The sequence below is a fragment of the Neolamprologus brichardi genome, chromosome 17 (genome assembly GCF_056152115.1).
Source record: "Neolamprologus brichardi isolate AB-2024 chromosome 17, ASM5615211v1, whole genome shotgun sequence".
Lineage (NCBI taxonomy): Eukaryota > Metazoa > Chordata > Actinopteri > Cichliformes > Cichlidae > Neolamprologus > Neolamprologus brichardi.
Window position 1 is genome coordinate 26,323,729 of NC_142120.1, and position 22,758 is coordinate 26,346,486.

Genomic DNA, 22,758 nt, shown 5'->3' on the forward strand with positions numbered 1-22,758 from the left:
ATAAGAAGTAATAATAATAATATCAGTTTATCTTGACTTGTTTAGCAGATATCTGTGCAATGATTTTCACTAAATCTGAGAGTATCTAAGTGCTGGGAATTCTTGCAGTGACATGACTAAAATATTTTTATAGTCTATTTTAAATCATATTGTTTTGTGTCGTTTGGTTTAATTGCCCCCTTAAGAAATAACAACACAACGATCCTCAGGAAAGACATATTGCAAAGGGGACAAAACTAAAACAAGTAATAGAGCTAGAAAATAAAGACGAATGTGAAGCAGATCACCTGCCGTGAATCACAATACCGTCTATATATTAGAGCTACATAAATAATGCAACGATCATTTATGAGATGAGATCAGCATGCCTGCAGGTCAAAGCTGCAGTTTCATGTGCATGGAAAACTTTGGTTAAATTATTATGCTGGAGCTGCACAACTTCCAGGCAGTGGAGTCCCACTGTGCTGTGTTATGAATACAGTATATGAGTGAACTTTAGCCCAGAGGAAAGAGAGGAAGCCTTTCTATACACCGTAACTCTGTGGGGTCACCAATGTGCTGGAAACATACTTCCTGACTTCCTCCCCCCTGTGTTTACGAGTCTCAGCCTCAGACCATCCTACATCGTCTCATGTATAGCCCCACCGATTGTTGAAGGAACTATTTTATCTTTTTATTATTATTAACAAATTCCAGCCTCCAGTACTCTCACAGTAGCCATAAAACTCCTCTATTGTTCAAAATGGTATTGAAGATGAAAGGGAACCTATCACATGCTTTCACATTTACTGTCATATGCATAAAGTTTGAAATGATGAGGCCATATGTAAAAGCCTAAAGCGCAGGCTTCTTTGCTTGCAGTTTCATGCATATTTCTCTACACTTGGTTCTGCATGATGTCACCGAGAATAGATACCTTTATTTTAGTCATCTGAGGTACACAGCCAATGATATTAAGCTGGCTTGAGAGGAATGAGGCTAAAGAGCGAGGTTTGGGATTGAGAGAGAACTAAGAGGTTGTACCAAGGCCCAATATGAAATAAATGAGGACATTTTAATCTAGCAACGCTACTTTATTACAGTGGGAACGAGCATAACACATATCCCCACAGTTGTGTGTCTCTGCAAACACGTCAAGTTGCAGTTTAAATTAATTTCTCCTTCTTATTCTGAGTTACTGTATTATGTAATGATCAGAAAATTATTTTAGCACGACATCATGTTGTCACTGAAATGCTAAAATTAAGTGCTTCAAAACAAATGGTTAGGATAGCAGTGTCATTGTCCTAAACAGCTGAGATAATTTCCCAACAATGGGAGTCTATGGTCCCTTCAAAGTGTCTGCAAATCTGTATGACCTGTAAGGGCCATACAGATGATATGATTTACTAGTATGTCTTTTTATTATTCATTACTTATTTAACCATATCTCTTGTAGACATAATACTTAAGACATAAGATGATAACCAAAATGTGAAAAACTGAATTTGAAATTACTTCCTAATTCAAAGAACAAATTGAGTAACAGCAATTCTGGAATTACTGTTGCTACTGTAACAGAACAAAAATATTGATAAGATATAACAAAATTTGGAAATGTATGCTTTTTAGATTTTTCCCTCCACCTTCAACCTTCAAATTCCTCAGATATAAGCTCCTGAAAATGTAAAACCAGTAACTAAACTTCTCAAAACCCACATACATGCACTGTACTGAGACATTTTGTCATGGTCTGCGGTGGGTGGCTGGAATTTCCATAGGGCTCCTGAACCTACCTGGGATCCGCCCCTGGGCAGGGCCAGCTCCTGCACACCTGGAGCCTATTGCAGGCAATCAAGCCAGAGGGATTTAAGCCACACATTGATGTTCATTCACTGCCAGTTCGTCATCAACACATGTTGGTAACAGGTCTAATACTTCAAGTTTGTGCTGTGATTTATCTTGTTAACCAGACTCTCTTGTGCTGCAGTTGCTGTTTTCACCTTGGCTCATGCTCCACCTCCAGACTCAGGATACCAAACAATCATTTTGAAAATCCCTCTGTGCCTCACCTGCCTGCCCTCCTGCCATCACACTCCATCTGAAGCCCCGGATCTCAGGTCAGCCTTTCTACGCCACTCAGCCCTCCCTGGATTCTCTTACCCCCCTCTCAACACTCCATGTCCCCTACTGCAAGTAAGAATTGCCACTCCTACAACTTGCCACTTCAGAGCTGCCTCCACTACCTCCCTAACTCCACTGTCTTCTCTCTTCAGTGTGACTGTTCCCTGCTCAGCTCCACTCTGCATCCCGTTCCCTCGCCCTAGCCACGTTTCCCAGGCCGCGCCTCGTCAAACACCACGTCTTATTGTTTTTTTGTCTTTGCTACATTTTTTGCACTACGCCTAATAAATTGTCGCATCATCTGCTGTCTCAGCTCTGGGTTTCTGCACCTGAGTCCTTTTCAGTACAGGCCACTCGGCCCTTGTGACACATTTGCATTAAAAGGCAAAATAGTTGAAAAAAAAAAAAACCAGGTGTGAATCTTGACTTGTCACCTAAAAATCTAGACACCTTTTTTCATGTTGTCTCTCTCACCAAACCTAAACCTCAGAGCTTTCTAAAGCACCTACTGTGTCAGGGTGTGCTTTCTGATTTCAAAGGCGCTTACGCACTTTAGACTGACGCTCCCTGTTGGATGAGCCAGGACATGCCCGCAGATGCTCACCATGTTCCTGGGATTTGACATCAGGAAGTGTTGAGCCACATGAGCTGGCAGCAGGTTGAACAGGATCCTCTTGTTATCCAGCTTCACTTTTTCCATGTCGTCTCTCTCCTCCTCCGCCTGCATGACATCAGCAATCACGCAACACATGCACACACACACACACACACACACGTATAGCAGATCCTTTAAAAAGTGGCACTGATCTTGACATTTTAAGTTTTAAGCACTATGATGGTGTACTCTAGCTTACAGCAAAGAGGAGATGTAATTGCCCGTCCTTATCACTAGAGGGAGATAATGATTTGCAGACAAGACAAACATGCAGCATCTTCCCAAAATAGAAACATCCAGGCTTTGATGATCCACTGAGACAACCCAAGACTGAGCATAGGCACTAAAGAAAACAAAAATCTGTATTACAATGATCAAATCCTGACTAAAACTGAACCCTAGAAGCAAGAACAGGATGTTGAATGTACCAGCAGCCACACACCTGAGTTGCCCAGAGATAGTCAAGTCGCAATTTAAGGTCCAGTTGTCTTGAATGCAGAGCCAGGGCTCCAGAAAAAAGCAACACTGCCAAAACAGGGTCATAGCCCCGTGTGTGCAGAAAGCCACCACTGGAAGATGGAGACATAAAAACATTTTTATAATGTTTATTATTTTTGTTATGTAGGGAAGAACTCATGACAATACAAAACAATGCCCTGAAATGTGTTGGAGTGGAAGAAGAAAGTGGGAAAATATGCATAGAAATACATGCTTCAAAAGCAAATACAATGTAAATCAGAACTTTACACTCAGTATTTTGATGAGGGAAATATGTCAGATTTTGCTGCAATTCCTCTCCTACTGTTTTAATATTTTGATAATATTTTGATAGGATTTTGAGCTTTTGTCTTGTACTTTCTTGTGTTCTTGTGGATAACAGCAACTTTTTTTGTACTTAGCACACTTAGCCAAACCTGACTATAACCATAAACCTTACATATATTACATATACAAGTCTTAACAACGCAGCTTACCCCACAGCTTGACGGTAACCACTGGTCTCCATGACAACTGTATATGTGATGGAGAGTAGAAAGAGGAGGAGGATCTTGGGGAGCGAGGAGACACGAATGTAAGGGATCACGGTGAGGGTCCCCGCCACACAGGAGAGTAAGGCGTAGGCCATGTTGGGACAAGCCCGGTCCGTTGCTGTGGTGTTAGCAGATCTAACCATGAGAGTGTCTGTGGGGATGTTCTCCACAGAGCGGTTGGAGTTAGTCCCAACTTTACCCCAGGGAACACAACCCACCTGAAAGACAATTACTTTGATAATTTATCTTAAAAAATCCTAAAACATTTAATATTAAATAATAAATTTCTCATTGATCTAATGGCATTAAGGTTAGAAACCCGAATAGACAATTTAACAATCTGTGTGCCTGATTTGTTCCTTTCCAAGAGATCCTCGACTAATTATTTTGCTACATCACATCTGGGTACAGAGCACCACGAACATTTGAATAAAGCGTAAGTACAGTGTGATAAACCATGCCTTTGGATTCTGTTTCCAAACCTTATCTTCCCGTATAATATAAACAGTAAGGGAGTAATCTCTCAGCTGTGGCAGTAAAGACCAACCTGCTCGTGCACTCAGGTCGTATTTGCCTTGCAGAAGGAGACAGACAGATTCTGCATGCACGCATTTATCTTTAGAGTACACCCATGTGCAATATGATGACTGGAGAGGCCATAAACTGTTTACTGATCAAGCTGAATGTTCAAATTCAATGGTCTACGACAAGCTGAAATAATGCAAGCCTGGCTATGTGACGTCAGTCTTCTTAAGACACTGGTCTGCATATTAGGTTGTTAAAGGGGTTAGATTTGGATCTGCCCATTTTTACCAGTATTTGTGTTTCTTTGCTATGCTAAACTAGTACATTCATAATGTAGTAGTTCCTATATTTGACTATCAGGAAAAAGATCCCCAGGAGAAGGTGCAAATTCCTTTGGGGTGACATCAGCTTAAAGTAACTTTTTCTTCTTCTGCTATGCTAAGCTACCTATATCCTGATTATAGTGTTGCCAACTTTTTAACTATTAAAACAAAAATCATATGGGCATTTCCTTTGAAAAATAAGAAAAGAAGAAAAAAATATCCAAATAAAATAGTGGTGTGCTGACACAAGCGCTTCTCTGATACAGTTGCAGTCAAATCAGATTTGGTATTTGTAATCGTGACCAACAATGAAGTTTTGTCAGAGAAAATTTCTCTAATCATGACACCCCAGTGCACCTCATACCCAGCCACACCCTCAGACAAAAACTCCCAAATACAAGAAGAACAGCACAGTATATGCTGTGCAGCGCAGCACGGAGTGCTCTGACTTCTTCATTGAATAAACCAAACAGCCACTCCATAAACGCATGGCACAACACAGAAGAGCCACCTCGACAGGACAAGACTGAGCTGTACATCTGCGTCTAAAGGATAAAGATCAATCTTGCAAGGATGACAATGTTCACATTTAGGACAGAGAAGACAGATGGTTTGAAAGAGGAGTGAAAGAGGCCACCTCCAGTGCAGTTTTGAGATCACTCCCAGGGGCCTCAACCCCTACTCACATCTTGTGTCAGGTGACCTATAGAGGTCACAAGGTAGGGTGAGGCGAGATCTCACTGTGGTTTGACCCATAACCAACAACTCTATTAAGGGACAATCCCTACTTGAACTGAAGACGCTTCTCGAATGAGAGGTGACAAAATTTAAAGAAGTCCAATCGCATTCTTTCCGAGCTCCTTAGACCAGAACTGAAATGATGAAACTCTGACAACTCCTTTCACTCAACTTGACTGTGGTATATCAACCATGAATAGGTAATATGCCAAACTACATATAGTGAATAGTAACTGATTTTGAACACAGACCATGATATCATTTATATAAATCACATACACTTACCACACAGGCCTGGGTAACAGAGTAGGTGAGCAAAACGAGGAAGACACACAGCACTGTTCGGATCTGGATGGTGAGGCAGCCCGGTTGGCACTAAAGCCAGAGGAAAGGGAAAGGGAGGTTGGCAGGGAGGCGGAAAATAGAAGGAGTAAATGAAGCAACTGTTTATCTACTTTAAATGCATTTTGGACAAATCATTAACCAGGACTGGAAATAAAATGAGCGCATTTTGTGGTGTGGCTCATTATGTTCAGGTCTATTAGAGGAGACACTTAAAGGGTATGATGATAGTTCAATGTAGCATGATGCCAAAGTGTCATATAGAGATTATGCGCTCACTATGCAAAAATGATCATGGTGCTCCGATATGAAGGCGCTTTTTTTCACACACAAAAATATAATTAATCAAAGATTGCTAAAATGCTAAAATGCTTGTGAGTCCACTAAGTGTATGCTAAAGGAGGCTAAATAAAAATAAATAAATAAAACTATGAAGTTATAGTAGTGATAGTGAAACACTGATTTATCTAAGAGAAATGTCAGATTATGAAAAAACAACTCTAAAATAAAAAAAACCCACAATGAACATATATATAAAATTACCTCAAAGAAATACAAAATACCATAAGCAAAGCAATTACAGAGACTCAAAATTATTTTAAAGCCATATGAAGTAACTTCCTAAAGAATTAGACAACAAAAAGACACAAAATAGTCATTAAGAGGCCCAAAGCAACAACAAAGTGACTAAAACCAATGACAAAGAGTGTATTAAGAGTGTGATCTTTACACGTGTGAGGCTGCTGGGAGAGGTCTGGAAGTCTTACCTGAACACTGGTGAGATGAAGGTACATGACACAGGCCACGTGGAAACACACACACAGCACCAACAGCAGCAGCACCAGCATCCCCCTGAGAGACAAAGAGACAAGAGAGTGAGCAGGGCTTTCCCAGTTTTCACTAAATGCCGTGAAAAACAGCTCCTTTTCTACCTGGCCCACCAACTTTTTTGCGTAATATGATTGGACATTTTGTGCGTGAATGTGTGTGTCTACATACTGTGGGATCATTAGTAGGTAGATAAGGCCGAACAGGGCAGCAAGGATCAGAGAAAGAACCACAGCACTGATGAACTGGTCATCATATACCTGATGATACTAAGAAAAGAGGAAACAAGAGTTAAAATGTAAATAGAAGAAGAAGCACAAAGAATCCATCCATCCATTGCAAAAACAGTGTAGGTCCATTCAGAGCACTGTGTTGGAAATCCTTTATCATGGGGAATCCTGGCATTGCTTTTACATCATCCTAGAGATAAGTACATATGATTGTTTGAAGACAACTACATGGTCATTTCAGTTTTATTAGAAACTGACCAGCTACAAATATTAACATGGTATGATACTAATGAAGTTTAAAGGTGCTATTGTTGGTTTTTACATCTCGAAAGTATCATCCAAACACTCTGGTGCTGGTGCTATAAACTGTTTTAGTCCAACAATGATGTGCATCACCTGAACTTGAAAATCTATTCAAAGGAATTTATAGATTTCTTTGTAACTGTCTTTTTAATTACTGCATTTCTTTGTTTTTGTTTTTACTATAATTCTTAGATGTTTTGCCTTTGTGATTTTAAATGCTGGTTACTTTTCTCAATTCCAGCTGTAATTCCCATTGACTGTATATAAAAGATGGAGGATTCAACGTGACATTAGCAAAGTCTTTGCAATGTTTTCTTGTCATCATTTTGGAATCTTTAAACCAAAGGTGATAAGAGTGGAGTGATTTTAAAACGTGAGAAACCAAGAGATACTGCACACTTAATCACACAGTACGCAATTTTTGCCTCTGATGGGGATTATAGTTCATCAGATGAATATTATGCTTTCAGTGTAACTTGAAACTAGTGAGTGAGCACTTAATTTCACCAGAAAAGTCTTTACTGAGGTAATGGATCAGAGAGGCAGAGGGGCAGACTTCTATACATTCAGACTGTGTTTTTGAAACCAGTAGATTCTCTCCCTGTTGGTCATTAGAAAAAATGCAGGTTTAAGACACTGCCACAGACCTAGAAGGTACACCCATCTTTTTTACATTGTTCCACTTGTCTTTATCTTACTGTTCATTCTTTTTACTTCTTTTAATATTCTCTGCTTTATTTCGAAGAATAGTTCCTGTCCCACTTTTGTTCATTTGTCTGCCCTGGTTGCTGTCCTGATTTAGTTCACATGCGGTTTATTATCCCTTTCCCTGTTGTGCTCATTTATTCTCCATGTCCTACCTCAGTATTTGTCATTATCACAACTCTCTGTTATTCCTGAATCTAATCCTGAATCTAGTTTGTTTTCCTTCTACCCTACCTAGACTTTTAGGACACATTTTAGACTTCCTGCCTCATATCTGCAGAACCTTCTGTTTACCCTTTGAAAATACAGGATTTGATTTTTCCGTCTCCTATGGTGTTTCCAATTGGATCCTCACTTGTTTATGACCACAAAAAGTGACAGCCATAAGCCATTTACTTATCACAGCTGTTTTTACTCTAACAAGAAAAATAGTTTTTACCCAGAATACAGATTGCCACAATTGTTTTTATTTAACTGGAAAAGAGGCTTTTGGCTCATGTTTGTACTAATAAAAAACTTCACTTATCTCTTGCAAAAGAAAGGAAAGGGGATGTCTAAATTTGTAAAACATGTGTTTTGAAATAAATCTTGCAGTGCAGGAATATATTTTTAAAAACCCATTATGCTCATTTGTGTCTTCTTTATTTATTGCGCTTCTCCTAAAAGATAGCAAGGCTAAAACAAGTTAAACATGAGAGGCAATTAATTATGTTTTTACTTTGCACAGGTTTTATTTCTTCTGAAACAACTTTAAATGCAGACGCTGACACGCGTGCACACGTCGACGCATGAACCCATCTCTGTTCTGTTTCTCCTTTATGGCTACCCACGCACACATTGGAGAAAGATATCACATGTGCTGCTCAGACGTTCCCAAATCATTATCTGCACCCCCTCCTGAGAGGGTGGGTGGATTCCTCTTGCACGCACACACACATAGACAACAGGCGTGGGAGAGAGGGAGAAAGAGAATTAGAGCTCGTGTAGGGTGTGTATGTGCAAGAGTAAGACAGAAGGGGGGGCAGTCACGAAGCACGTTGTATCTTGAGCAAAGTATATATTAATACATTTGTATATCTGTTGAAAAGTTACGAGTTTCTCGATCAGATGTTCAGGTCTCGTGTGTCCTCACCCTGCGCTCCCTGTCTCTACTCTTGTAGAACAGGGTGATGTAGTTGAGGTCTGATGTCTCAGACTCGGTCTGACGCGCTTCGATGAGCCGCCCAATGTAGCGGTTGACTCGCGTTCCTGGCGAGTGCTGCACGGCAGTGGCTGAGAAAGACGTCCGATTCCTCAGCTTCTCCGATGCAGTCCGCAAGGCTCGCCGCTGTCATACAGAGAAAAAGACAACACAATCAGTCTCTGCAGAGACCTGCCTCATGCGTTAAGGCTGACTGCTTGTCAGCTGATGCAGTGAGGCATACAAATGACGAGTTTTGTGAGCTCAGCACTTACACAGCTCCTGAGCACAGGAGAATTTGATATAACTCTATAAAGACGATAAAAAAAGTTTGCAGACATGCTTGTCTGAATATCTGAGGATATAATACTCATTACTTACCGTCAAACTACCTCACCAATAGCAGCTCACAGAGATGCACACACGCATGTTATGCGTGCACAAATTCATAAATGCAGAGAAGGCTGAAATTAGAAGTTAGGTGACTGATTTTTTTTTAAACAGATTAAGAAATTAACATGCAAAAGGCTTTAAATCTAACCAATCAAAACCACAGGGCCTTGAATATTGTTTAACCACTGTGAAGTTAGAGGTCAGACACAAATTTAGGCACAAGGCTCTTATCATTAAAAGACCTTGGTAAAAAAAAAATCTTTTTCTTTGCTCCACCAACCAATAATAGCCTTTTCTTTTTTTTTCTTTTTTTTCTTTTTTTTGGGGGGGGGGGGTTCTTGATCACATGTCCACTTACTACAAGTTCCATGTAGCAGATTAAGATGTGATCACATTTTATAATGTAAATTAAAGATGTAGAACTATAGCTGAACCTCATTAAAATGGGCATTGTATTGACATTGTGCTTTTGATCTGATGGTGGCAAAGAGAAAAGCTCTAATATACAATCTGATGATAAGGTTATAAATACTTATTTGCTGCTGGTAATACAACGGAGGCACTAATGTCACATCACACTGAAGTTTCAGGTAGCAGTTAATCAGAAAATAAGTAGGTAGACAAAGTACACATTGGTGTGTTTTAATTGCTTTTTCTGTGTGACGGTTTTTTATTGGTCCTGTGGGTGGAATCCAGGGAGATGGAACTCAGTTGTCAAATACAATAATGAATAAAATAATGCCCAATTTGAAAATTATGATAACAAACTACAGAATGGTATGTTACCTGCAGAAGTTACTGCTCATTGGCTACAGTATAATATTATATGAAGACATTTTTCTTTAAGATCTGCATTTTCAACTCCTGTTCCTTATTATGTCTGAAGGTATAACAGATTTATGGACCTATTTGGAAGAACGTATAACAAATCCAAGCTCTTTACACGTGTTACTGACCAAAACCGAGCTCCACAACTGTTGACACACCCAGCCTTCTGTGCTGCCAGCTGGATACCCCCCTTCTCCTTTCACAGCATGCAGCAATCAAAGTTATTCCTAACGTTGACCACAGTGCTCCTTAAAGTGGGTGCAAGCTAATCAAGATAATGTGTTTCAAAGCACAGTACATGCCACATCCTGCATACATGCTTTAAAGACCCCCTTTAGTCATAAAATCAGCTTTTGTATGTTGGGGAATCGAGACTCCACAAGATTTCTGACGATGTCCTGTAGCAAAAAGATGTAAGCAGCAAAGTTGCCAGGTGAAGGCTCCCTCAGTTTGACTTGTTTTTTTAGAATATTCCACAGATGCTCAGTCACACTGAGATATTTGAAATCACGTCTAAAGCTTGAACTTTTTATGTTTGTGAACCCATCAAAGTAACACCCCAAAACACAAACTTTCCCATATGAACCTGGTGATAACTGTGTTGTCATTCAAAACAGTTCTTTGGACCACTTTTAGTATGTACTAACTAGAAAACCCCTCCTGGAACAGTCAGTGTCCTAGCCATCAAAGTTTGGCTTAGCAAAGTCTCTCTGATTCTGATGCTTGGCCATTTTTCCTATTTCCAACACATCTGTATCAAGAACTGAATATTCACTTGCTGCCTAATGTATTCTGCCCCTTGACAGGTGACAGTGAAGCAAGAGTCACCATTTTTAATTTGTCATGTATCGCAAGATTAGATCTTGTAAATAGCACCAAACAATTCCCAGTCATAATTCTATTATAGATTTGCTATGTGTCACAAAGGAAGGATTTTAGCTACTTGGATAATCATATAACAATGTGTCTAATGCTATTATGAGAGATGATACCAGGCAGTGGGTGATTACCAGCAGTTGTAATGCAACCTCATCAAAATCATGAAGTGCTAATGCCTGGACCGGCTCACAGAGTTAGGCGGATTAGAGCTAGCAGGCTATTTCTGACAGCCAGACACTGTGACACAACACCAATCGCCCAAACACTCAACGACTCCATGACTGACTCACTGCCGCGTCACACACAGAGCTAAGAAACACATCAACAAGAACAATGTGATGCTCATATGGACATGAAATTGTAATCTGGCATATATAAAGTCAATGTCAGTGGTTGTATCAGTCCCTGTGGCTTACTTTTTAAGAGTCTGTCATAAAGCAGGAGTACTGTGGTACTTCTGAAGATGTGAAATGTACATATTAATACATTAATACAATACAAGCAGACATTAAATACATATTAATGTTTGCTTGTGTGATTGTTTGACATGCAGATTATGGATCCAAGCAGGATTTCAATCCACCCAAAAAACACCTATAGGCAAGTCTAATAAATACCTTGTCATCATCCTCACAGGTCATGACATTGGAGAAGGGGATCTCGGCCTTGAACATCTTCCTACAGTGCATGAGCTGCACAAGCAAGTAACACACTGTCTTGAACTTCATCCTCTTGGCTGGTTTGATGTCTGATAGGATAATACCAGGAAAGATCTGGAAATAAAGATAAAAATAAAACAATAAATAGAACATTTGAAAAAGAACTCAACATACTGAACACATTTAAGGCTTGATATGATATACTATAATAGGCTTTTTTGAAAAAAAAAGAAGAAAAAGAAAACATCACATAAATCAAATGAAGCATTAAGTCTCTTACAGTTGTCTTGTTAATATTTTTCAGGAAGTAAAAGCTAACATTTAGCCTAGTGTATATAGCACAATTAAGCACAGCTTTGATAGAATAATTGACAGCACAAACAGTAAACACAAAAACTCGTAACTAATACATCCATAAATTCAATCCGTCTTTCATTTGTTATGTTATTTTTTCTTGCTTGCGAAGTGAAAATGGGAAATATATGAAACTGAAACATGCCAAAGTGAAAGTAATTATCATTAGCATTATGCAGTCTCGTATTTGAATATGGATATGCCGTAACATTAGAATTTTACCATTTATCATGTGCTGTATCAGACTTATAAATTTAGCTTTGTGGCATACATTGTTAGGATTTTTGTATTACTGTTGCTACTGTATGTTGTACTACGTTAAATATGGTTGAGATGAAAAAGGTTAAATAGGCTGGAACATTTACATTACTATTGCTTTTATAATTAATACAATTACTGATTTGGGCCATGTATTTTAAAGGTACTTAATCTTTTAACTAAATAGTTGGACATGTGAATGTGATTATTTTGTTCTCATTGTTTTAAGGGTGCTTAAAGACTAGTCAGTTCAAGTCACCCTGACCGTTGTGGGTCATTATAAAGCTTTGATTAAGATCAAGGAAATTGTAAGTCTTATTAAATGTTCTATGTTTGTAAATTTGTTAAAGCTATTATGGTTTTAAGGGGGGGGGGGGGTTATACTGCCTGAAAAAACAATAAATATTTTTGTTTTGTTTTGGGTTTTTTAAAATCAGTTTCATATATTACCAAAAATAATGTGCTGCTCATTTCTTTGTATTCTACAGGGTCAATAAAAAGTCGCCACTAGCCAGCTGTTATCAACAACACAGTAGCAACACAAAATGTGTGTCATGCCACACTGCGCCAGTGGCTGCCTTTAAGTCCTCATTTTTCAGAACTATGTATTGCCATTGCCCCTTAGGACAGACGTATCACTCTACATGTATTACAAATAAAGAAAATGTATTATGATAATGCGCAGTAGATCTGAACAAGCGCAATATAAGCAGGCACGCTCTTTTTACATTTAGTCATATGACTAAATATGAGTAAATGTAAAATGACAATAACAAATATGTAGCTCCAAAAATAGCACAGCTCTCATAATAAGTAGTAAAATGCATCTAAATGTAAAAAAGCAAACAAATGTAAAAATCCTAAATTCACTATTGCTATGCTTCATTTTAGGCTAGATGGGACAGAGAAGACATCAGGTCTTGATTTCATTTGATTCAAAAATCGAAAGAGATTTACTTCAGTGTCATGTGTGGAAAGGAAAAGCAACATATATTCTGTTTTAGGGACAAATGCACCATTGATTACTTGTACAACCAAGTAATATTATTTCTTGCCAATTCATCATCATTATTATTATTTTGGAACCCTCCACAACTTAAACAATTCAACATCAGTGTTTCTGATTGCATCTTCCCTGCCTTTAATTATCCATAAAAATCTTTTAATTCAAAAATGTTTAAATTCAAAATTTATATTCTCCATTAATGAAGGGGTTAAAAGGACATGGCATGAAATTAAATGTGGAGAATTGTCTCATTCATGGAAATCAAGTAGGCTTGAGTGGGATTTTTACAGTAAACTGTGAATGTGGGATATTACAAAACCTGGATCAAGTGTTTATCTGTGTGTGCATGCCGGTGCCAGCGTTGTGCATGTGCACTTTACGAGGGATTTAAAACATTTTTTCTGACACGAACAGCCAGCTCCGATGCACATGTGCAGTTGGTGTAAGATATTGATACTAGTCATGTGTATGCCAGCTTAGCACATGGCTTGCCTCCCTCTCCCTCCATCAGAGGATTAACTGTTACAACACTGACAGCTGTGTCACCTCTCAAGTTATACGGTTGTAAGAGAATCTGCAGAAAAGAAATCATTCTGTCGTACTTTCCGTCTGTGTGATGGCACGATGAAAAACGTTTCTATGTGATGCTTCTGTAGGAAGGCATGTCTCTCGTGGCCAAAACCCGGTTCCACCTCGTAGTCTCCGTTCAAACACTCCAGGGTGGTCCTTGTGATGTGCACCTTGCTGGGAGCACAAGCAAAGCAGAGGACAAAAAACAGTTGGTGATTAAAAAGTCCAATGCTAAGGTCTCAAATCATTATCCCCTCATTATTTTTATCAGCTTAATAGCCCCTCAGCTTGCTCAAAACTCGTCACATCATAGAAATTTTCATCCTGGTAAATCATCTAATCTGGTAACGAGTCCTAAAATCTTATTACCTCACTTGAAACAGAACCAAATTTAGCCAAACAGGCGATCTCATTTCAGTGTTGTTTAAAATGCAAATCTGCTTGTTACTGTATGCCAGTGTGGCAGGGGTGTGGTCTCTGGCCTGCTGCCATGGGACGGGTGGCGCAGCTAGCTCTCGGGGCGGCGTCGGGGTGGCAGAGGGGACAGGTGTTTGTGCAGAAACACTCAGGGGAGAGTGTGCAGTGGAGGAAGCCTCGAGAGGAGCTGACTCCTGGCTCAAGTTTTGCCGTAACCTGAAAAGAACTAGTGAACAAAATAAAGAAACCCAGCCACGTCCGTATACACTGTGTTGGTCTGATCATTGCTGCAGCCAGTTTAATGAAGTGACATTAATTTAATCGTGGTGGTCAGTTTTATTTTTAGCTGCTGTTTATGTCCTAGTTAGCACATTTGTGCAACTACATTAAATCTGAATTATTTTCTTGCAACAGTTTTTCAGGGCAGAATGTGGGAAAAGTTGACCTCTTAAAAGATCATCTTATTTACTACTTCATCAACAATTAGCATGAACACCAACAAAATGATTCCACAAATGATTACGGTAAGCCAAGTCAGTCCAGATGTTGTATGGAAACGGTTAAAAACACTTAGTTAAATATCAGGATGACCTGTGTGGTTTATTTTGGTACAACTCTGTAAACTAACACAGGTTGTGATCTCTCAGTTACTTGTTGAGCAGATGTTGGTGTGCCTACTCAGGGATGCTGTTTTATGTTTACATTGCTTTGATATTTTGTTTGGCTTTTTCTAGGTCAGATCGACATGACAAGTTTAAGGATGTATCTTACAACAGTTTTTATTGGAAAAAGTACAAAAACTGTAAACCATAGCTTAGTATAAGTTATAGTATGAGATTATTACACAAATTATATGTAGTAAAGTCCAATAAATTTGTGCTTGAGTGAGGTGAGTGAAATTCTAGTATTTTTTTTCCAATATGATGCCTTCTGATGTCAAAAAATGTGGTGCTGTCCAAAACACAATCTGATGGCTGCATATACGTATACACCAATCAGGCATAACATTATGACCCGCTGCTTAATATGAACGTGTGCTGCAGTATTTGGCACCAAGCTTTTAGCAACAGATCTTTTAAGTCCTGCCAGTTGCAAAGTGGGGCCTCCATGGTTCGAAGATGCTCGACTGGATTGAGATCTGTCAAATTTAGAGGCAAAGTCAACACCTCAAACTCTGTGTTGTGCTCCTCAAACCATTCTTGTACCATTTTTGCTTTGTGGCAGGGCGCATTATCTACTAAAACGCTGTCAAGCCTAAAATGAGGACATGGACACAGCTAGTGAATTTATATCTTATTTATATTTTATAATACTTGCGTGTGAATTCTGTAAATACATAATTTACATTTTTTTGCTAAAGTCGTAGGATTTTTCTTTTAACTAATGACTTGATGTGCTCTTATTCTGAGCACGCTTTTGAATCTAGAATTTATATTTATCAGATGTAATAGATTATTAGAGAAAGTGCTACACAATGTGCAGTCATGTGGAAAAAACAAGTGAAAAACAAGTTTTCACACCCTCACTGCTTCCAGAGGAATTGGTAAGTAGCAGTTGGATGCTGTTATTCAAATCATCATCAGTAAATGTGAGCAGGTCGATACAGGCAGATTTTTTGGCAGTTTGCTAGTCTGGAGTATTCAGGTATGTGTTACGACACCACAGCAGCCTTTTCAGGGGTGGACATCCCACCAAGTCAAACCATGCAAACCATGCACTCTACAGGCCCCAGTTAGCAAGTAAAATGGTAAGCTCAGAACCGTACTATTAGAAAAAGACTGAAGAACTATGGCTTGATTGGAAGGGTTGCCAGGAGAATGCCTCTTCTCTCTAAAATGAACATGGCAGCATGGCTTAGGTTTGCAAAGCTGTAGCTAAAGAATCCATGAGAATGGAACAATGTCCTTTGGACAGGTGAAATCAATGTAAAGATGTTTGGCCATGATGAAACATGTTTGGAAGAAAACAAAGACAGCATATCAGCACAAACACATCCTACGAGCTGTCAAGCACAGTGTTGGTGTGATGATTCAGGCACAGAACCTGTACATTTTATAGAGTCAAATGTGAGGGCATCTGTCTAAATGGTAAAGCTGGACCAAAATTGAATCATGCAACAGGACAATGGCCTCAAACAGAGGAGCCAAACTTTCACAATAATGTGAAAAACTGATAGAGACCTACAGAAAATCAGTACTTCAGCCTCTAGCTTTTTAAAGTTTGTCCAACAAGCTGGGACTGCTTAGAGTCTTGCGAAAGCTTTCTTTCATATCTGGTAACAATGTCAGCTCATGCACAAACACTATTTTATACACTTTTTCATTGATCTTCAGTTAATGGATGGAAAATGGGTGACTGATCAAGTGCATTTTCACAATTTTTATACATTTTGAAAAATACTTAGGTAAGCAATAGCTTGCTAAATTCATTGTTTGTCTGTTTTTTTTTGTTTTTTTTTTAAATACCATATTTTCCACACTATAAGGCGCACTTAAAATCCTTCAATTTTCTCAAAAATCGTCAGTGTGCCAAAACACGTCAGTGCGCCTTATGTATGAATTCTGGTTGTGCTTACTGACCTCAAACCGATTTTATGTGGTACACGGGCTCAAAAATCTGTCAAAAAATGCTTTAGTATGACTTCGTAAGCTACAAAACCGCACCGCTTGATGGATTGTCGGAGCATTATGGCTCCTGTAGTCAGGAGCAGTGTTGCCAACTCCTCAGTAAGGAAAATCGCTATTGGTTGTCCTAAAAGTCGCTAGAAGTCGCTAAATGACGTAATCACCTAATTTGCATAATTGGTCATGCTAATGTAATTGTAACCTACTGCTGGAGAGAGAAATAACATCGTGGACGAGACATAAAGTGAGCAAAAAACGTCCTAAATGCATTTAGAGTTTATTTAGAACTACAAATTAAATTTATTTTAGCAATTATTGTTTTTTGTAATGTCTTTCACGTCTTTTTTTAGCGACTTTTTTTTGAAAAAAAGTCGCTAGGGGGTCTGAAAACTCCCTAAATATAGCGACAAAGTCGCTAAGTTGGCAACACTGGTCAGGAGCCTCACAGAGTAATCTGGGTCCAAAAATCCGTCCCCTTCAGGTTCCAAAGTCAAACGAACACTGAGGCATTACTGAGAGTTAAACATGGTCTAAATTGTTTCATCTTTAATAAAATGATTGTTTTGCAGCTTTGCCAGGTGTAACAATTAAGTTTAACACCCAGGCATCCATGAAAACAGAATTTATTAAATTTAACAGAATTAGAAGTTAGCAGGAAGTTAGCTTGCTAGTTACCACCTAAACATGATATAGCATATTCTGACTGAGAGATTTCTGAAAAACTTAAAACTTACAGCTCTGCTATCACTTCCAACATAAATGAATACAGAAAACTAAACAGCAGTGACATTTGTAGGGTTACTGAAGTTGGGCTAGCTGGTATATAATGATGTGCTACGTGATCACTAGCAACACAGCTATGTTAGCATAACATAAACACAGTGAAACTGGAAGATGAACGCTACTTTTTTTCACTCTAAATGGCAACGTGAGGGTTCCTGATGGTTATGGACAAATGCAATTACATGGCAGGATACTGTAAAAGGACCAAACTTCAGTCAGGAGAACAGGTCAGTCATTAATATACTGAAACAACATGGGAATAGAGCAGCTGCGAGAGAATTCAACATTAATGAATTAATGGTACGGAAGTGGAGGAAGCAAGAAGAATGAGTTAAGTCTGACTTATCTGACTGTTTTGTTTCACTTAATGCGCCATATAATTCGGTGCGCCTTATGGTGCGAAAAATACGGTAATTTTACATTTCTTTGTAAATGACCCTGTGAATTATGATAACCATTTGAGAAGTCTATGAACATAGTAGTGTACATACAGAAAGTCTGTCATAACACTGTGTCATATTACTTTAGCTGACATACTGTATTCTGTGTCTTTGCATGAGTGTGTGTGCTGCGTTCGTCTGATTTTCAGTGGGTGTAACAGTCAGTACTGACCCAGGCAGCCCTCCAGCCTCCATCACATTCGCCAGTGTGACATCGTTTGACCAGACATCATACTGCCATTTCCTCAGGCCCAGCACGCCACACAGCACCCGTCCTGTGTGCAGGCCTACGCGCATGTTCAGATCCACCTCTGTGGCCTCCACCACCGACCTGCAGGGGGGGAAAGAATGATTTATAACTACTTGAACAAAAACCAGGACAATTTAACATTTAAAGCATTTTTTTTTTTATTGTTGTTGTTTTGTTTTCTTTTTGTTGCCATATAGGAAGCAGTGTGGCTGAAGCAATGATAATGCTGGGTAGTAAAAGATGCCCAGCAAATTTCTCCAGATTACTGAGTGTTAACAACACTAGGTTAGACTACAGTGACCTTTAGCTCAAACTTAAAATTCTCACAACAAGGTCTTATTAACATCTCTAAAGAAGCATAGTTGTTTCCCAGCAGGAAACACCACTAACTGGTATGGGATGTGTTGGAAGAAATCAGGCAACCATCTACCAAGCATCAGTGATATCTGTACAATGAGGTTAAATGTTGGTGCAGAACCCAAAAGATATTAAAAGACAATTCCCCCCCTTGCCACAACCTGTTTACCTTCCTGCCATGTGGCAAGCCAACCAGAAACATCTGCTGTAGCGCAACCACATTTGAGCACAAGAGCCCTTTTTTTAATTGCTATTTTTGGATATTGTTTTACAGCCTCGTGTTAGATTATGATAATGGAATTAATCTTGAATCTTAAAGTTCTGAATCGTGTAGCAAAACTGATTCAGGGTTGCTACACGAGTACAAAATCTTTGATGTAGAGAGGCGCATCTGTAATCATACGCTTCCAACACATTTAAACTTTGTTCCAAAAAAAGCCCAAACTACTCAATGCGCCTTCAAAAAAGTTTATGTTCACATGTATGTGTTTACAATATGAATGCGCATGTGTGGATCACCTTCCCTGAGTCGTACTGTGGGGCAGTGACGAAAAAGCAGGACTTTTCCACAGCCTCTCCTCCCTGGTAAATCACCTAGTAACCTGTGGGAGGTTACCCACTTCAGATGTGAGACAGTCACAGACGAGGAAGGAAATTGAGAATGGCAAAGGGTTCACAAAGTGTGTATTTGCGTGTGTGGGGGGGTGGGGGTGTCTGTTTACAGGATGGCAGAAAAGAAAATGTGGTTTGCCCATAAGGTTGAAGAAGGGACATCTTACACTCACACGCATACTGAGGAACGCATACTGAGGAATGCGTGTGCATGGCAGCACCTGTCCTTTGAGATAAAGGGCTCCCACTGCGGCATCCATCCTCCCAGACAGAGCGGTGGGGCAAAGAACATGACAGGCGCAGGTTCACACAGGAAAGTGAGGCAAAGGTTCTCTGTGTACGTGGTGGTGTCTACATGCTTTTAGGGAGAGGGGCGGAAACCAGGGCTACGTGCAAGCAAGTGTCTTTTAGGTGCCAAATGAACGAAAAAGAAGTAGAGGGAATAGATTTGGAAGTCAACCAAATCTATGTGGTTAGAAATTGTTTGGATTGGAATATATACACACTGAATATCAATCACATGTTACAAAGGTCAGTTTTCTAGGTTACCTTTGTGACAGGTGTTTTGGCAGCAAAAGGGGGACCAACGCAATACTAGACAAGTGGTCCTAATGTTATCCCTGATCGATGTATATTACAGTTGAAGCAGGTAAGAAGTGCCCCAGTTTTCTCGGATTTCCTAGAAACTGTTGTCATAGAAGCAATGCACCAAAAGCAACTTAAAAGGATAAAATTGTTTTCTTCTTATGAAACAATTCGGATGATCACACATTGTAGAGTAACTGTTGACTTCTGGTCCTTCCCCAAAACAATCATAACAGAGAAATTTTTGCCTGCATATCAGTGTGTGACATACGCAATGGTATCAATCATATCCAGGCCCATTTCTACACAGCAGTGGGCATGGTCCGCCTTGGGTTGGGTCAGTCCTGACACGCAGTAGTAACAGTCCCCCAGTATCTTTATGCGCCTGCAGTGATTCTCCTACAGACACAAAGAGAAAAAGAAAGATGAGCAATGTCAGGGAGATTAGAAAAATGTAGTTATTTTGAGTGTATACTACACATATCTTTAAATGTATCTTTGTCAGGTTTAATGTCATTAAGTGTTGGACAGGATTAATTTAATACTATGCATCCATTCCCATTGGTTTTAACACAAATCTTTAATTGTGTGGTGGCACATAATGATTAACATAGCTGCGTTTTTACAGCTCTGTACACTGGAAAAGATATGAGGGAGATAGAGACAGATATCAGAGAGTTTATTTACCATTTTCCAGCATGAGGAGAAAGTAAAATACCAGCATAAGAGCACAGAAAACAATTGTTTTACTCATAGGACTGAACTGTTTAGCCTACCTTGCTAGGTTAGCAAGGTTGTCTAAACTGGTAAAGCACTAGTAAGTCAAAATATTTAACTTATTGTCTAACAGGTCGTCCATAGTGTAGTGGCTTACACATTTGCCTAACTATCAAAAGATCCTGCTGCCCAATCAAACATGCAGAGCTACTCATTGTGGTGATCCCTTATGAATAAAGGGATCACCACAATGAGTGATCCCTTTATTCACTCATAATAAAGGGATCACTAAAGGAGTAGCTAAAAGTAGGTTTTCTTTTTATTTAACTTATTCTCTAATCCTGTTTTACTTATTTGTGTTTTCATTTTTTCTCTTTTTAAATGTCAAAGCATTAACATTAGCTATAAGCTAATGAAATTCTTAATTTAACTCAATTGAAAATCACAAGTAGATAACCCTTGTGGGGGGTCAGCTTAATCCTAGCACGTCCCTGATTTTGTAAACTACTGGTACTTTCCCTGATATACATTTACCTGTAGCCATCTTATTTGATGGTTCTATCATTATTACTCTACACGGAGCATGACTCCTAATTGTTCTTAGATAGCATGGTCAAATGTTTCTGTGACGTGAGCTGGTGTGACTAACTTTTATTTCCATCTGGATCGCAGATTTTGTAAAGTTTAATGCCCCATAAATAGCTAATTATGACAGGACCATTGCTATTTTAAACCCTTTCTTCTGCAGAAACTGTATGGAAGCTGCAGCTGCATTTTGATTCATTTTAATCAGATGTGTGTGCTTGTGCTACTGTTTGTGTATTTGTAGTTGAGGCCAACTCTAATTGCTCCGACATGCTCTTGAAGTAGAATCCCGCCCCCATATTTCCAGACAGATCCGCTATTTGTCACAGTGCACATTGTGCACAAACTCAGCAATGGTGCCACACACACACTCACCAATGCACACAGACACCTTTACAGACACACAAATCCCCACTCAGACACATACCTGCAAAAAAAAAAATGCAAAAAAACAGCTGCATGGTAACTTGCACACATACTGTACTGCACAAGATTTAGTGGCACACGCAGGGTTTCCTTTTGGCACTGTATCACACAGAGTCATCAGAAAATTGCAATGAAAGACCCTACAAAGCTTAGCCTGCAGGCAACCTCTGACTGACAAGCACACATGTGCACACACACAAACACACACATTCATATATACAGAAGATTCATGACAATTGCGGGGTAAGAGGCAAAGATGAGAAGAAAGAAGATGGGGTGCTCTGGTTTTCTGCTCACGGGAGCAGAAAGATTCTGGCGTGGGAGGATATGAGAATTCAGAACGTGCATGATTATCCCGGCACTTGGTAGAGAGAGAAGTGTGCATGTGCCTGTGTGTGCGTCTGTGTTCGTGAACAGAAATTATCTGCTGACAGCAAACCATGTCACAAGAGAAAGGTATCTCTGTTTGCTTTGGGAGACACATTTAGGAATAAAGCTACCTGATTCAAGTGCAGACTTTGTGCCTCTGTTTTGCTTGATGCTGTCTTCACTATGGTTAGGTGAAGGTTAGTGTTGGGCATGTGTCTGTTGTGGTTAAGTTTAAGTTGAGCCCGCAGGGAACTAATGTGTTGTGTAGCATACAGCAGCCAGACAGGCTCAGCAGCTGTGACAGAGCTGGTTTGAAAGAGAATTTCTCCCTGGCTAACACGACGGGGTATAAATCTCAATTAGGTTACAGCTGCAGCTACCCACAAATGCTCACACACATGCACCCAATATATCCTCATCACAAGGTTTCTATATAATGGCTTGCTGAGTTTCAAAGCGCTGCTAGCAAGACACATAACTCGTATCTTGCTCTTTTCACCCTCGGTCTATCGCTCTCTCCATGTTAAGCCACGACTGATTGCTGAGATGCAGAATGAGCTCATGACGGATAATCCTGCCCATCATGTGACTTGTGTGCGTGTCTGCATGTAGAAAGCAGGAGTAAACTGTCTCTTGGCCTCATGGAAGAGGTCAAGCATGTGGTAAAGAGTTGAGTGTGAGTG

General features: G+C 39.5%; 1 protein-coding gene and 1 long non-coding RNA gene across 2 annotated transcripts in view; one reads left to right on the plus strand and one right to left on the minus strand.

Annotated features, from left to right (window-relative positions):
* The window catches only part of adcy1a (adenylate cyclase 1a), a 63,663-nt gene that overhangs the window by 21,279 nt on the left and 19,626 nt on the right, over window positions 1–22,758 (minus strand). Inside the window, exons 5-15 of the mRNA XM_006797852.2 lie at window positions 20,250–20,377; window positions 18,347–18,505; window positions 13,943–14,084; window positions 11,681–11,836; window positions 8,916–9,110; window positions 6,717–6,814; window positions 6,485–6,569; window positions 5,661–5,750; window positions 3,733–4,007; window positions 3,201–3,327; window positions 2,708–2,824 (exon numbers count right to left, since the gene is read on the minus strand). Of these exons, the coding sequence (XP_006797915.2) occupies window positions 2,708–2,824; window positions 3,201–3,327; window positions 3,733–4,007; window positions 5,661–5,750; window positions 6,485–6,569; window positions 6,717–6,814; window positions 8,916–9,110; window positions 11,681–11,836; window positions 13,943–14,084; window positions 18,347–18,505; window positions 20,250–20,377 (1,572 nt within the window). The remainder of the gene's footprint in view (window positions 1–2,707; window positions 2,825–3,200; window positions 3,328–3,732; window positions 4,008–5,660; window positions 5,751–6,484; window positions 6,570–6,716; window positions 6,815–8,915; window positions 9,111–11,680; window positions 11,837–13,942; window positions 14,085–18,346; window positions 18,506–20,249; window positions 20,378–22,758) is intronic.
* On the plus strand, window positions 1,747–2,380 carry LOC118454727 (uncharacterized). Its single transcript, XR_004843869.2, has 3 exons — window positions 1,747–1,897; window positions 1,970–2,175; window positions 2,256–2,380. It is a non-coding gene; the product is annotated as an uncharacterized LOC118454727 (long non-coding RNA).